The sequence below is a fragment of the Mustelus asterias genome, chromosome 11 (assembly GCF_964213995.1).
Source record: "Mustelus asterias chromosome 11, sMusAst1.hap1.1, whole genome shotgun sequence".
Classification (NCBI taxonomy): Eukaryota; Metazoa; Chordata; class Chondrichthyes; order Carcharhiniformes; family Triakidae; genus Mustelus; species Mustelus asterias.
In genome coordinates, this window is record NC_135811.1 from 49,649,647 (window position 1) to 49,665,964 (window position 16,318).

Below are 16,318 nucleotides of genomic sequence, written 5' to 3' on the forward strand. Positions count from 1 at the left end.
ACTTAACTGTCCCTCTGAAATAGCCTAGCATGCCACCCAATTTAAGGGCAATTAGGCATGGGCAATAAATGCTGGCCCAGCCAAGGTTGCCCAGATCCCCTGAACAAATAGAAAATAATCATTCGTGTCAGTGTCAACTGTTCCTTCAAACTAGTTATTTCTCCTTAAACTACTTGAGAAAGATAATTCTGGACCTGACTAAATAGGCTGTAAGTGAAATACTAATAGGATGTCCTTTCATCATTTTTATACTGTAAAAAACCCATTAGCAAATGCTCAACAATTATCTAAGTAATTGACACTGCTAATTTGATGCACTATTTACAGTATAGTAAAGCAGCTGCTTTCACTAAGACCCAACCAACTCTATATCAGAATCTGTGTTCACAAGGGCTCTTACATTGGGTACATCTCACATGAATTAATATGTTCAAAACACAATATCTGTCGCTCACTGACGATTTTGTTTTAAATGCCCCCATTCTCTTATGTAACTAATTAGAACAAAAACTCATACATTCAGGCAGGAGCATAGGAACAATAGCTGACAAATGCGTTGGCTACATGTAACTAATTCATCATCCAGATATACTCAAATGCATTTGATTGGCAAAGAAGAAAATGGGTAATAGGCACAGTCGTTGGGCATGAGATCTCAATACTGACATTTGCACAGCACATGCACTGGAATTTCAACTCTCTTTGGGTGGTTTGTTGGTAAATGGGAAGACTGAAAGTAGAGCAAGTGTTTTATGGTACTGAATTATGATAGATGTGCATTATTTAAGCATACACATGCAAATATTTGTGCATATGTAAGGTACTCCCTGCTAAGATTAGTGGATGTGGCTAAAACAGTATCACTACATCCACATCTGTGACGTGTCAGCAATTTCTCTTGGTGACACTGGCCTGGATAGATTCTACATCATTGCTTCTGTAAAAAGGAACTAAATGGTTTTTTGTGATGCCCAGACAACATGGGTTCAACCAGATGGTTAAATCTGGTGGTAGTTGGATAACATGACGGGAAACACCCTAATCTTCAATGATGATCCTAACCGTCATTTGTAAGAGTATTACCTTTGCAAGACTGCACTCCTAAATCCAAAACTAAAAGAGAAAAGCACATACCAAAGAAATTAACAGCATTTATTGGCTTCTGAGTGAAGTTCCAGTTCAATTTTATAAACACTTTCTTTTGGACAACTAGCATTTGTAATTTCACATTACACACGTGAAATACTTGGTGCATTTCAAAAAGAAATATTAACCACCGGTATACTTTATTTAACCTGAATGTACAAAAAGAGTGTTAAATAATCCAGTTGGCTTTAACTGGTCATAAAAACTTGAAAGCAACATATTGTTTATTCTTACAATAGAAATAATTTATACAGATTCCAGGATTGTCGGCGGCTCATGTTGTCACCTCATGTCCATGATAATTATATTCATATCTTTTACAGCGATGTGTTTGCAAGTCTGAAACAGAATCAGCCATGAGTTTGACATGTACATTTCTGCTCATACAGTACTGTAATAAACAAGCCAGTATTAAACAAGCAAACCTTTGTAGCAAAGCTCCCACTGAATACTACGTATTTCTTCAACTGTTCGGTCTTTTAATTGTCTAATGAATGTTATTATTCATTATGTGGATGCTTCATAGTTTCTGACAGTTACATTTTATTCCTTTTCTCCCAACCTTTTCTGTTACGGCCTCTGACTCTGGCCTCTTGTGTCCTCACCCAGTGCCACCCTCCCACCCTACTCCCCACCCAACCGCCAGCAGCCACCGAGGCTGCAAGCTCCTGAATTCTCTCACTAAATCTCTCCCCTCCACTCTCTTCCCCACCCCAGCCCCTGAATAATTAATGCGGTGATCAAGATTTTTCATCCCCTTCCCACTATTTCCTTCTTGGATTCTGTGTCAGTTTAAGAGCGTGGCATAAATGCAAGTTGTTGGTGTACGTTAGTTGGAGATAGGAAGATGGAAAGCTGTCATAGGATCCTACAGTGCAGAAGGAGGTCATTCAGCCCATCAAGTCAGCACCAAATCTGTGTTAGAGCATCTTACCCAAGCCCTATTCCCATAACCCCACAAATTTACCCTGCTAATCAAGGGGCAATTAAGCATGACCAATCTACCTAACCTACACATCTTTAGACTGTGGAGGGAAACTGGAGTGCCCGGAGGAAACCCACATAGACACGGGGAAAACAAAAGAATGAAAGTAAGTCATATCAGTCTTGCATAGAGCAAACATTCCCAATAATATTTTTCCATCCCACATCATGGTAATACCCCACATTATCATTTTCAGGTAGCTTCTCTCGGACAGATCGGTTGCAATTCTTACGGAGATGACCTAATACCTTTTTACTTGTGGTTAGAAAGCATTTGTATTTCGATGAAATCAGCAAAGTGATGGAAGTCATCGACAGCGCTACCAAGCAGCACTCACACACAGCAATAATCTGCTCACTGACACTCAGTCTGGGTTCCACCTGGGTTACTCAGCTCTTGAACTTATCACAAACATGGACAAAAGAGCTGAACTCAAAGGTGAGATGAGAGTGATTGCCCTTTGACATCAAGGCCACATTCGACCGAGTGTGGCATCAATGAGTGCTAGAAAAAATGAAGTCAATGGGGATTGGGGGAAATCTCCAGTCCTAGGTCCAACTTTCTGCACTGTTTCATCAATGACCTTCCCTCTATCATAAGGTCAGAATTGTGGATGTTTGCTGATGATTGCACAATGTTCAGTACCATTCATGACTCAAATACTGAAGCAGTCTGTGTCCATATGCAGTAAGACCTGGACAATATCCAGGTCTAGGCCAACAAGTGGCAAATAACATTGTAATTGCCTGGCACTTGTGTGATGCCAATGTCCAACAAAAGAGAATCTAAGCATCTCACCATGACAATTTAATGACTAAAACTCCCAATATCAACATCCTGGGGATTACCATCGACCAGAAACTCAACTGGAGCAGCCATATAAATACTGTGACTGAAAGGGTAGGTCAGACGCTCGGAATTCTGTAATCAGTAACTCCTCTCCTGACTCCCCAAAGCCTGTCCATCATCAACAAGGCACAAGTCAGGATTGAGATGGAATACCCTCCATTTGTCAGGCTAAGTGCAGCTCCAATAATGTTCAATAAGCTTGACAACATCCAGGACAAAGCAGCCCACATTATTGTACCCCATCCACCACCTTCAACATTCACTCCCTCAACCATCGACACACAGTGGCATTAGTGTGTACAATCTACAAGATGCACTGCAGCATCTCACTAACGCTCCGTCAACAGCACCTTCCAAACCCATGACCTTTAACATCTGGAAAGACAAGATCAGCACCTTTGCAAGGGAAATGAGGGATGGGCAATAAATGCTGGTCTGCATCCTGTGTACAAATATTTTTTTTAATGAAACAGTTGTTTTGCCAATACAAGATGCTGCAGATGTTGGAAATCTGAAATGGAAACTACGCGTCTGGAAATTTTCAGCAGGTTTGTGCAGAAACAGTTAACGTTTCAGATCAATGACTTACTGTCAAAACTGGAAAAAATTAACTTTTAATCAAGTATAGAGGCTGGGAAAGGGGCAAGGGGAGGAAAGAATAAAAAGGATGGGGTGAAAGTCAAGTGCGATTAAATGACAAAAGGGGTGAAGGTGCAAGGCAAAAGGCGACGGGTAATGGAAAGTAAATAAAAAGGAGTCTAGAGCTGGTAAAATTGAGTAAAGCAAGATCATCACCAACAGATGTGAAGTTTAAGATGATTGAACTCAAGGATGAGTCCGGAAAGTGTCTGATCAAGAGATTAGCAGCCATTTCTCAAGCATGCATTGAGCTTCAGTGGAACAGTGTGGGAGGCCAAACACAGCAAGGTCAGAGTGGGAGTGAGGCAGAGAAATATAATGACATGTAAGCATAAGGCTGGACTCATTCCTGTAGACGGAGCAAAGGTGCTCCACAAAAAGGCCATCCAATTTGTATTTAGTCTCTCCAGTGTACAGCGGACTGAATTGTGATTGTTGAATACAGTTTGCTAAAATGAAAAAAAAAGCAAGCAAGTCTTCTTTTTCTTTAACTAAGGTTTTCCCCCCACCTTAGTTGACAAGGTCCTCGATCATGTCTGTTCCATTTCCTGCACTTCTGTTCTCACTCGTTGTCCCTCCCAGAACCACAGTGGGATTCCTCTTCAGCCTTCACATCCAACAGATCATCCAGCACCATTGCTCGCGTGATGCTACCACGACACACATCTTCCCATTCCCTTACTGCATTCTGCAGCAACTATTCTCTCTCTGATACCCAGTCCACTCCTTAATCACCCCCACACCACCTTCCTCCGCTTTCCATGGCATCTTGCCATCGAAGTACAGGAAATGCAACACCCTGTCCTGTTAGCTCCTCCCTTCTCACCATTCAAGGTCCCAAACACTCCTTCCAGTGACTTACTTGTATTCTTTCAATTTAGCATAGTGCACTCAGCCCCCATGATGAGGCCTTCGCTCCAATGGGGAGGCCAAAAAATTTGGGTGACCGCTTTGTGATGCACCTTTGCTCAGTCTGGAAGCGTAACCTCGAGCTTCTGGTCACCAGTCATTTTAATTCGCTGCCCCTCTTCCACTCTGACCTCGGTCTTGTGCAGTGTTCCAGTTAAGCTCAGTGTGCACTTGGAGAACAGCACCTCAGTCTTCAATTAGACTGCCCTGTTTTGGTTTGGGTGGCAACTGTTAGTGATAATTCCTCTTTACCTATTTATGCCTCTTTTGTTTCTTTACTTCTCTCATTGCCATCCCCTTTTGGCCTTGCAACATCTTCCCTGCCACAATTTAACCTCAATGTGGAGATGCCGGTGTTGGACTGGGGTAAACACAGTAAGAAGTTTAACAACACCAGGTTAAAGTCCAACAGGTTTATTTGGTAGCAAAAGCCACACAAGCTTTAGGAGCCTTAAGCCCCTTCTTCAGGTGAGTGGGCTTATTCAACAATTTAACCTCTCCAGTCCTCTACCCTACCAGACCTTAGTGCTTACCCTGCTCTCCACCCCACCTTTTGATATCTCTGTACTTCTTTAATCTGTTACATCTCTAACCGTCCCCAGCTGTGAGAAAGGTCATCTGTCTCTTTCTCTCCCCATAGTGCTGCCTGATCTGATCATTTGCAACACTTTCCTCCATCATTTTGGTAATTATGCCAAATACATGATGAATACCTGCTCCCCAAGGATTTGCATATCCAACAGTCAAATGGTACATTAATACTTACGTTTATTTACAGAGGACCTATGACCTTTTTAAACTCAATACTATCTATTGTAAAGCTCATACTATAAGCAGTGCAAGGTTATTTTTTAAACCTGTGCTAATTAAAATATGTGGTCCCACATTAATGACCTTCCCAGCCTATCAGTTAGTTTGCCATTACCCTTTGGTCCTTTTTGCCTGATTATTGCTGATTATTTGACAACGTGACAAATGAGTTAAGCATGCTCTGCTATGACATGCCCTTAAGAATGATGACCATTTGGTTAAGTTAGCAGAAAGCGAGGTGCATTGTGGAATTGTACCTTTTTCAGGAACCAATGGCTTCAGAAGAAGAAAGGGAAGCATTGATAGACAAAGGGCATATTCAAAATTGAAGTTCATTTCTTTAAACGTATGACTTGACACAGGGGAGCTATTTTTTAAAAATTCATTTACAGGATGTGGGTGTCGCTGGCTAGGACAGCATTTATTGACCATCCATAGTTCCCTTCAGAAGGTGATGGTGAGCTGCCATCTTGAACAGAGGTGTAGGTACACCCACAGTGCTCTTAGAGAGGGAGTTCCAGGACTTTTACCCAATATAGTGAAGGAACAGTGATATATTTCCAATCAGGATGGTGAGTGACTTGGAGGGGAACTTGCAAGTGATGTTGCTCCTGTTCTTCTAGGTGATAGTGATCATGGGTTTGGAAGGTGCTGCCTAAGGAACACTGGTGAGTTTCTGCAGTGCACATGGCTACCACTGTTCGCCGGTGGTGGAGAGATTGAATATTTGTAGAAAATGTAGCAATCAGGCAGGCTGCTTTGGCCTGGGTGGTGTCAAGGTTCTTCAGTGGCGGCACAGTGGCAGAGTGGTTAGCACTGCTGCCTCACAGCGCCAGGGTCCCAGGTTCAATTCCGGCCTCGGGTCACTGTCTGTGTGGGATTCCCCCCATGTCTGCTTGGGTTTCCTCCGGATGCTCCGGTTTCCTCCCATAGTCCAAAGATGCGTGGATTAGGTGTATTGGCCATGTTAAATTGCCCCTTAGTATCAGGGGGTCTAGCTAGGATAAGGGCATGGGGTTATGGGGATAGGGCCTGCGTGGGATTGTGGTTGGTGCAGACATGATGGGCTGAATGGCCTCCTTCTGCTCTGTAGGATTCTATGATTCAGTGTAATGAAGTTGCACTCATCCAGGCAAGTAGAGAGTATTCAATTACACTCCCGTCTTGTGCCTTTTACTTGGTGGACAGGTTTTGGGGAGTCAGGAGGTGAGTTGTTCACCACAGGATTCCTAGCCTTCAACTTGCTCTCGTAGCCACTGTAGCCATGGCTAGTTCAATTCAATTTCTGATAATCCCCAGGATCTTGATAGTGGCAGATTCAGTGATGGTAATGCTGTTGAATATCATTCTTTTGTTGGAGATGGTCATTGTCTGGCGCTTGCGTGGCACGAATTTTACTTGTCACTTGTCAGCCCAAGCCTGGATGTTGTCCAGGTCTTGCTGCATTTGAACATGGACTGCTTCAGTATCTGAGGAGTCACAAATGGTGCTGAACATTATGCAGTCATCAGCAAACATCCCCACTTCTGACCTTATGATTGAAGAGAAGTCATTGAAGAAGCAGCTGATGATGGTTGGGCCTAGGACACTACCCCGAGGAACTCCTGCAGTGATGTCCTGGAGCTGAGATGATTGATCTCCAATCACCACAACCACCTTCCATTGTGCCAGGTATTACTCCAACCAACAGAGGATTTTCCTCCTGATTTCCATTGGCTCCAGTTTTGCTGGGGCTCCTTAATGCCACACTCGGTCAAATGCTGCCTTGATGTCAAGGGCAGTTACTCTCACCTCACCTCTTGCCCATGTTTGAACCAAGGCTGTAATGAGGTCAGGAGTTGAGTGACCCCGACAGAACCCAAACTGAGCATCCGTGGGCAGGTTATTGCTGAGTAAGTGCCGCTTGATAATGCTGTTGACGACACCTTTCATCACTTTACTAATGATTGAGAGTAGACTGGCGATAACAGGCCAGGTTGGATTTGTCCTGTTTCTTGTGTACAGCACATTCCTGGGCAATTTTGCACATTGTTGGGTAGATGCCAGTGCTGTAGCTGTATTGGAACAGCTTGGATTTCAGTGCAGCCAGCGTAACATCTAATCAGTAGAAGATGTCATAGGACCGTGACCCCTATTTCTTGTTTCATGCTACACTGCACAATTTGGATAACTTCACATTGAAATAAATTGAATCAGTGGCTACAAAATTGAGGTTCAAATTGTTTCTCTTCAAAAAATTAGCTTGCATCAAATCACTCTGATCTCAATTCAAGAAATGGTAACTGAATCTGATAATAATACAGTAAACATACTTGATATAGTGCCGGTTCCTTAGAATGTGGGTGAAACCCTTTCTTTCGACAGGTGGACACTTCCTGGATCCCCGCGGGAGTCAGCCGGAAGGCTCCAGTTCTAGAAAATATCAAATGTTAAAATCGATGCCGTCATTCAAAGCCAAATAAGTGGTGTGCAGAGGTGTGGCATGATTCAGGTTACTAATACAAGCACACTTCAATTGTCTGTAAAACAAATTTACACAAATTCCCAGTGTGGAATTTAAAAAATGTAGATATCTATAATTCCAGCAGCAGGTCTCTTGTCTTGCTAAATGGGTTTGTTCAAGCTTACGCCTGCAATTGTGATCATTGCTTCATCCCAAGGAACAATGATGAAATACGAATGGCCTCCTTCTGGCCCAAACGGTCTCCTTCTGGGCCGAATGGCCTCCTTCTGCACAATGGTGATTCAATGATTCTATACTTTTGTGGGCAGGGACAGGGCATGGGTTTCCTCTGGGTGCTCCGGTTTCCTCCCACAGTCCATGGACATGTTGGTTAGGTGGATTGGCCATGCTAACTTGCCCCTTAGTGTCCCAAGTGTGGGGGGGTTGGGGGGATTGGCGGAGTAGATACGTGGGGTTATGGAGATAGGGCCTGGGTAAGATGCTCTTTTGGAGAATCAATGCAGACTCGATGGGCCAAACAGCCTCCTTCTGCGATGTAGGGATTCCACGAGTCACCTTGGAACTCACTGCCAGACCACAGTTACCTGCCTATCCTACAACCAGGGAATAATGCACAGTGAAGATCAATAAACCAGAAGGAATAAAAATCTAGGCTTTTGAATTTTCTCATTTGTTTATACTCAATGTTATTGGAAGTAGCCTATAGTTACATCCATTATTTGTGAGGGTGAGGGGTGGAGAGAGAAACAGAAAGGAAATTCTGATTCATGTTGTTTTAAAGATAAGGGAAAACCCAAGGGGCGTGGTTTATGCTCAAAGTACTCGTCCAAAGTTTACATAAAAATATCACATCACATGTTAGTTGGAAAATAAGAATCTAATTAGGCTAAAGAAATAAGAAGGATCTGGGAGTACAAATACATAAATCATTAAAGGTAACAACACAGGTTAATAAGCAGCCAAAAAAGCATGAAGGTTTATTTCTAGAGAGATAGAATTGAAAAGTAAAGTAATGCTAAACTTGAGGGGAAGTGGTGGCGCAGTGGCATTGGACTAGTAATCCAGAGACCCAGAGCAAGATCTGGGGACCCAGGTTCAAATCCCAGATGGTGACACTTGAATTCAATCAAAATCTGGATTACAAATCTGATGATGACCATGAAATTATTGTCGATTGACGTTAAAAACCCATCTGGTTCAATAGTGCCCCTTGGGCGGCATGGTGGCACAGTGGTTAGCATTGCTGCCTCATAGCACCAGGGACTGGGTTCAATTCTGGCCTTGGGTGACTGCCATGTCTGCGTGGGTTTCCTCTGGGCGCTCCGGTTTCCTCCCCCAGTCCAAAGATGTGCAGATTAGGTGGATTGGCCATGGTAAATTGCCCCTTAGTGTCCCAGGATGTGTAGGGTAGAGGGATTAGCAGGTAAACGTATGGGTTACGGGAATCAGGCCTGAGTGGGATTGTTGTCAGTGCAGGCTCAATGGGCCGAATGGCCTCCTTCTGTAGGGATTCTTATGATTTTAGGGAAGGAAATCTGCCATCCTTACTTGAACTCTCAAATATATATTACCAGGATTTGGAGGGTGCAGAGAAGATTTACAAGACAATATCAGAAACTATGGATAAGATAGAGGTCTTTCAGTCCCACCGATGTGAACAGAGATTTCAATGGCTCACCAGCCCCAACACGGGGGAACAAGGTGGAAAATTCTGGCCAGTGCTTCTGCCTCTGGGAAAGTGCAAAACTAAAGACCATCAATATAAGATAGTCACCAAAAAATCTGATAGGGAGTCAAGAAGAAACTTCACTTCCATAACAGGGGTGGAGCAAGAGACAGACTTTCAAAAAAAAAGAGACATTATAGGAAAACGTTATAGGACATTATAGGGCGGCACGGTAGCACAGTAGTTAGCACTGCTGCTTCTCAGCTCCAGGGACCTGGGTTCGATTCCCGACTTGGGTCACTGTCTGTGTGGAGTTTGCACATTCTCCTCGTGTCTGCGTGGGTTTCCTCCGGGTGCTCTGGTTTCCTCCCACAGTCCAAAGATGTGCGGGTTAGGTTGATTGGCCCATGCTAAAATTGCCCTTAGTGTCCTGAGATGCGTAGGTTAGAGGGATTAGTGGGTAAGGATGTAGGGATATGGGGGTAGGGCCTGGGTGGGATTGTGGTCGGTGCAGACTCGATGGGCCGAATGGCCTCTTACTGTGCTGTAGGGTTTCTATGAAAACCGCAAGTTCATTGCTTGATAAGAAACTGCTGTTAGGGAGTGTCTTCAAATTGCTGTAAATTAGAAAAGCGTAATGTTTTTCAGCAAGTAGCTATACTTCAATTTAACTGAGAAGCATCAGGAATAAGGGAAGCTTAGGACCAATATAATAAGGCAATATATGAAATCCAAAGCAGAATAAGGTTAACCTAAAATAAGTAAAGTTAAGACATGGCAGGGCAGCTCAGTTGAATGGAATACGTGTCCTGTAACATGTGCAAAGTCACAGATGCTATCAGTGTTCTAGATGACCTTGTGCGCAAGAGGTGTTGCCAGCTGCAGAAACTTGAGCTCTGGGTTTGAAAGCTGGGTTTGAAGGTGGCTGGAGTCACTGCGGCGTGTCTGCGAGGCAGAGAGCTACGTGGATAGCACGTTCAGGGAAGTGGTCACACTGCAGCTTAAGGGCCTGGAGGCAGAAAGGGAATGAGTGACCACCAGGCAGTCCTCGACAGCTAGTGCAGGAGTCCCCTGGGGTTCCCCTCGGTTTTCCATTTTGGAAGCTGGTTTCTCGGAGGAGTGCAGCAAGTGCCAGGTTTCTGACACCTTGAGTAGCTCGGCTGTACAGGAGGGGAGAAAAAAGAAAAGAAAAGCAATAACTGTAGGGGATTCATTAAGTAGGGGAACAGACAGACATTTCTGAGGCCATAGACGTGACTTCAGGATGCTGAGCTGCCTCCCTGGTGCAAGGGTCAAGGATGTCACAGAGTGGATGCAGGACATGGGGGAGGGTGAACAGCCAGAGATCATGGTCCACATTGGTACCAATGACTTCAGAAAAGGGAAGTGGTCCTGCAATCAGAACTTAGGTGTTAGGTAGAAAATTAGCAAGCAGGGCCTCAAATGGGATTGCTCCCAGTGCCACGTGCAAGTGAGTACAGAAATAGGAGGATAAGGCAGATGAATGTGTGGCTGGAAAGATGGTGCAGGAGGGAGGGCCTTAGATTCCTGGGACACTGGGACTAGCAATGGGGGAGATAGCACCTGCACAAGTTGGACAGGTCGCACCTGAGCAGCGCTGGCACTGAGTTCCTAGCGGGGTATTTTGCTAGTGCTGTCAGGAGGGCTTTAAACTAACTTGGCAGGAGTGTGGGAACCAAGAGAGAATATTAGAGAGTAATGCCAAGATGCACAAAATACTGGGAGAGACAGATAACTCTAGAATAGAGAATAGTAAATTAATAGGTGGAGTCAGAATAAGGGAGAAAGTAGTGATGTCTAAATCAGGGTTATACTGCATGCATGTGAATGCACGGAATATACTGAATAAGATTGGGTAGTTTTTTTTTGTTCATTTGTAGGACATGGGTAATGCTGGTTGGCCAGCATTTATTGCCCATTCTTAGTTGCCCTTAAAAAGATGGTGGTGAGCTGCCATCTTGAAATGCTGATTTAACTGAGTGGCTTGCTCAGCCATTTCAGAGGGCAGTTGAGAATCAACCACATTGCTGTGGCTCTGGAGTCACATGTAGGCCAGACCAGGTAAGGATGCCAGATTTCCTTCCCTAAAGGGCATCAGTGAACCTGATGGGTTTTTCCGACAATCGACAATAGCTTCACGATCATCCTTAATTCCAGATATTTTTTATTGAGTCCAAATTTCACCATCTGCTGTGGCGGGATTCGAACTTGGTCCCCAGAATATTAGCTGAGTTTCTGGATTAATAGTCTGGTGATAATACCACCAGGCCATCGACTCCCCTTGCTACAGGCACAGACTGCGAAGTGGAAATATGACACTGTGGTGATAACAGAGACCTAGTTCAAGGAAGGGCAGGACACGCTGGTCAGAAAAGAGAGGGCGGGAAGAAAAGGAAGAAGGCTGGCGGTATTGGTTAAGGAGAGCATTGCAGTTCTGGAGAAAGTGAATGTCCCAGAGGGTTCAAGGACGGAATCAATTTGGTTAGAGCTAAGAAACAAAAAAGATGCAATTACATTGATTAGTGCGGTCTATAGAATGTTAACTAGTAGGAAGGATGTTGAAGAAAAAACCTGCAAGGAAATTACAAAGAGGCGCAAACAGAGGGGTGGCACAGTGGTTAGCACTGTTGTCTCACAGCTCCAAGGAGCCAGGTTCAATTCCCGGCTTGGATCACTGTCTGTGAGGAGACTGCACATTCTCCCCGTGTCTGTGTGGGTTACCTCCAGTTTCCTCCCACAGTCTGAAAGACGTGCTGGTTAGGTGCATTGGTCATGCTAAATTCTCCCTCAGTGCACCCGAACAGGCAATGGAGTGTGGTGACTTGGGGAATTTTCACAGTAACTTCATTGCAGTGTTAATGTAAGCCTGCTTGTGACTAATAAATAAACATCATAAAGTAGTTATAATGTGGGATGTTAATTACCTGAGTATAGACTGGAATAATGGTCTTGTAAAGGGCAGAGAGGGGAAAGTGTTCCTCGATTGCGTTCAGGATCATTTTCAACAGTCCAACAAGAAAGGATGCACTGTGGGACACTGGGGGCAGGCTTTTATGGTCTCACTCATCCCAAAACCGTAAACTCCCTCCCGAAGCCAACTGACCTGCCCATGGTCTGCACCTTGTCCACTCCGATTCCCATGGTCGGCGGAACAGTAACATTCCAGCCTGATTCTTGGAAATGAATTGGGCCAAGTAGGGCAAGTGTCAGTGGGGGAACATTTAGGAGACAGTGATCATTATATTATAAGGTTTAGGATGATGATAGAAAAGGACAATGAGCAATTCAGAATAAAAATAATTAACTGGGGGAGAGCCAACTTCAATGGGGAAAGAATGAAGCTGGGCCGGATCGACTGGAACCAAAGGTTGGCTGCAAAAACTAGCTGAACAATGGACTACCTTCAAAACAGAAATGGTCCGGACACAATCTACGGACATTCCCCCAAAAGGGAAAGGTAGGGCAAACAAATCCAGAGCTCCCTGGATGAAAAAGGAGATAGAAATTAGAAAAGACTGGCAGCCAACATAAATGAAAATCCCAAAGTTTTCTACAGGCATATAAATAGTAAAAGGGTGGTAAATGGAGGAGTGAGGAAGCTTAGGGACCTAAAAAGGAATTTACACATGGAGGCGGAGGGCATGGCTGAGATATTAAATGAATACTTTGCTTCTGTCTTTATCATGGGGATAGATGCTACCCAGGACATGGCAACAGATGAGGAAAGTCTGTCCCTAGAAGGCTTCAAAACCGATAAGGAGGAAGTGTTGAATAGACTGTCGGTGCGGAAAGTTGATGAGGCACTGAGACTGGATGAGATGTATTTGGATATTGAAGGAAGTGAGAGTGGAAATTGCAGGGGTGCTAGCCATAATATTCCAGTCTTCTCTAGGCTCAGGGGAGGTGCCAGAAGACTGGAGAATTGCAGACATTACGTAATTGTTCAAAACAGGTTGTAAAGATAACCCCAGCAATTACAGGCCAGTCAGTTTAACATCAGTGGTGGGCAAGCTTCGAGAAACAATTATCCAGAATAGAATTAGTAGTTACATAGAAAAATGTGGGTTGATGACACAGAGCCAGCATGGATTTATAAAGGGGAAATCTTGTTTAACTAACTTGCTGGAGTGTTTTGAGGAGGTAACAGAAAGGGTTGATGAGGGTAAATCTGTTGATGTGATGTACATGAACTTTCAAAAGGCATTCAGCACACACACGTGTGAGGAAAGTTAAAGCTCATAGAATAAAGGGGACAGTAGCAATGTGGATAGCAAATTGGCTGAATAATAGGAAGCAAAGCAATGGTCTTTAGATATTTTTCGGGCTGGAGGAAGGTTTGTAAAGGAGTTTCCCAGGGGTCGGTATTGGAACCCTCGCTTTTCCTGATACATATATATATAATAAATGATCTAGACCTTGGGGTGCAGGGGACAATCTTAAAGTTTGTCGATAATACAGAACTTAAAAGTATTGTAAACTGTAAGGAGGAAAGTTGTGAACCTAAAAAGAACATAGGCAAGCTGAATGAAAGACTGATTCAGCTTCCACTGGGGCACTGCAGCCAGTCCTGGGCGCCATACTACAGGAAAGATGTGAAGACATTAGAGAGGTTGCAGGAAAGATTCATCCAGGGTTGAGAAATGTTTGTAATGTGGAAGGATTGGAGACATTGGAACTGGCCTCCTCGGAGAGGAGATGAACGCTGAGAGGAGATGCGACGGAGATTTTCAAAATCGTGGCGGGGTCTGGACAGAGTAGATAGAGAGAAACTATTCCCATTGGTGGAAGGATCAAGAACTAGAGGGCACAGATTTTATGATCATCGGAAAATGAGGCCCCACAAGGAAAAAGCTTTTCACACAGAGAGTGGTGAGAATCTGGAGTGGACTGCCTGCTGCGTGGGTGGAGGCAGGTCCAATCGAGGTATTCAAGAGGGACTTTGACAAAGGGTCATCTGGACTCAAAACGTCAGCTCTTTTCTCTCCTTCCAGATGCTGCCAGATCTGTGGAGATTTTCCAGCATTTTCTCTTTTGGTTGCATTCAAGAGTGAATTGGATTATTATCCGAAAGGGAACATTGTCCAGGGTTACAGGGAAAAGGCAGGCGAATGACACGCGGAGAATTAATCCTTCAGAGGGCCAGCACAGAGTCAATTGGCTGAATAGCCTATTTCTGCACAGTGAGCTTTAGATCAGGGAACATGTGCTATTGATGGGCCATCTGTAGACTTGGCCAAAATATTGAAAACCACTGAAATCGAGTAGTTACAGAAAACCAAGTGATACAAGCGAGGGATCATTTCACAAATCCTCTTCGCTGACAGGAGCCTTGGCTGCCAACACTACACCTCAGAAATCTGGGACCTGTCCACCACTGTTCAACTGTATTTATCAGTACGTCATGATTGAGAGAACTTGCATTTATAAGGTGCCTTTCATGACCTGAGCATGATCCAAAAAAGCACTTCTTGAATTGTACTCAGTGTGGTAACAAACGAAATGCCGCAACTCACAACAAGATCCCACAAGTGACAATGTGATAGGGGCCAAATAATTCTGCTTTAGCGATATTGGTGCAGGGATACATATTGTCCAGAACATTGAACATCCTTTCCAAATTCGTGCCACAGATGTTTGACATCCAGTTGAGAGGCAGGACAGGATCTTGGTTTAATGTCATGCAAGAACAACATCTCCAGCATCCCTTTAACATTGCACAGCTCTGACACTGTACACATAACACTGACATGGGACTACACAACCTTCTGACTCAGAAACAGAGTGCGACCAATGAGAGCCACATCTGACACAGGGCAGCATAACCCACATTGCTAATAAGTGCTTCCTGCAGGCAAGGCTCCTCCCACGGGAACAGTACAAGCACAGCCTTGGAGAATGACCCTTTGCTGTCTGGTACAAGTCTGATCATTCCTTTCCAAATCACACCAATTTATTCCCAAAATACAATATTAGAATCATCAGATTTTGATTAGTTCAAGCATAAACAGCGAGACAAGAATGATCACCTGCCAGTTAGCTTTACATATATTATACATTATCTATGTATTGCATCATATGTGTATCACAATATAAAATTTGCATTGCTCACGCAGAATAAAACCAACTCACTCATTGTGCTTAGGAGCACAAACGATTGCAATGGACTCTGGCAACATCAGCTGGTAAGAGCAGTGAGTATGAAGATCCACACTTGATAGAAATGCAGTCTGCGTTGGATGAGTCTGGAAAGAGACATCATCCTTAAAAATACCATTTTTTAATGCAAAGGTCATACATAAATCTTTGTAATCATATGTATTCATTTCTTCTCTCCTTCCAGACAGTCACCTTATTTATCTTGTTTTTATTCATTTATTCATTCATGGGACATGAGTGTCGCTGGCTGCCCAGCATTTCTTGCCCTAGTTGCCCTTGTGCAAAGGGCAGTTGAGAGTCAACCACATTGCTGTGGCTCTGGAGTCACATGTAGGCCAGACCAGGTAAGGACGGCAGATTTCCTTCCCTAAAGGACATTAGTGAACCAGATGGGCCAGATTGGTAGGACATTGGCTGGGATCTTCTGGTCCCGCTCGCCACTGGGATCTTCCAGTCTTGCTGAAAGTCAATGGACTTTTAGCCAGCTCGCTTCATCCCCCACGGTGGGTCTGCAAAATCCTAGCCAAAGTCTCCTGAGAATATCTCATCAGACACAATCAGTACATTCGGTCGGTGCACCAAGAGTTGCACTTGACCCCCTGATTATAGGGAAGTGTTGCTACAGCCATAGAGAGTCTGAGTGAGACCATATCTGGCGTAGTGTGTACAGTTT

General features: G+C 44.1%; 2 protein-coding genes across 4 annotated transcripts in view; both read right to left on the minus strand.

The window, feature by feature from the left end:
- lipf (lipase, gastric) overlaps positions 1 to 16,318 on the minus strand; it is a 911,257-nt gene that overhangs the window by 706,251 nt on the left and 188,688 nt on the right. The window lies entirely within an intron of this gene.
- Positions 1,133 to 16,318, minus strand: part of stambpl1 (STAM binding protein-like 1) — a 95,156-nt gene continuing 79,970 nt past the window's right edge. For both annotated transcript variants that reach the window (XM_078223571.1, XM_078223572.1), the window contains 3 exons: positions 15,619 to 15,731; positions 7,651 to 7,750; positions 1,133 to 1,485 (listed from right to left, as the gene is read on the minus strand). In XM_078223571.1, the coding sequence (XP_078079697.1) occupies positions 1,429 to 1,485; positions 7,651 to 7,750; positions 15,619 to 15,731 (270 nt within the window). In that variant the 3' untranslated portion in view covers positions 1,133 to 1,428. The remainder of the gene's footprint in view (positions 1,486 to 7,650; positions 7,751 to 15,618; positions 15,732 to 16,318) is intronic.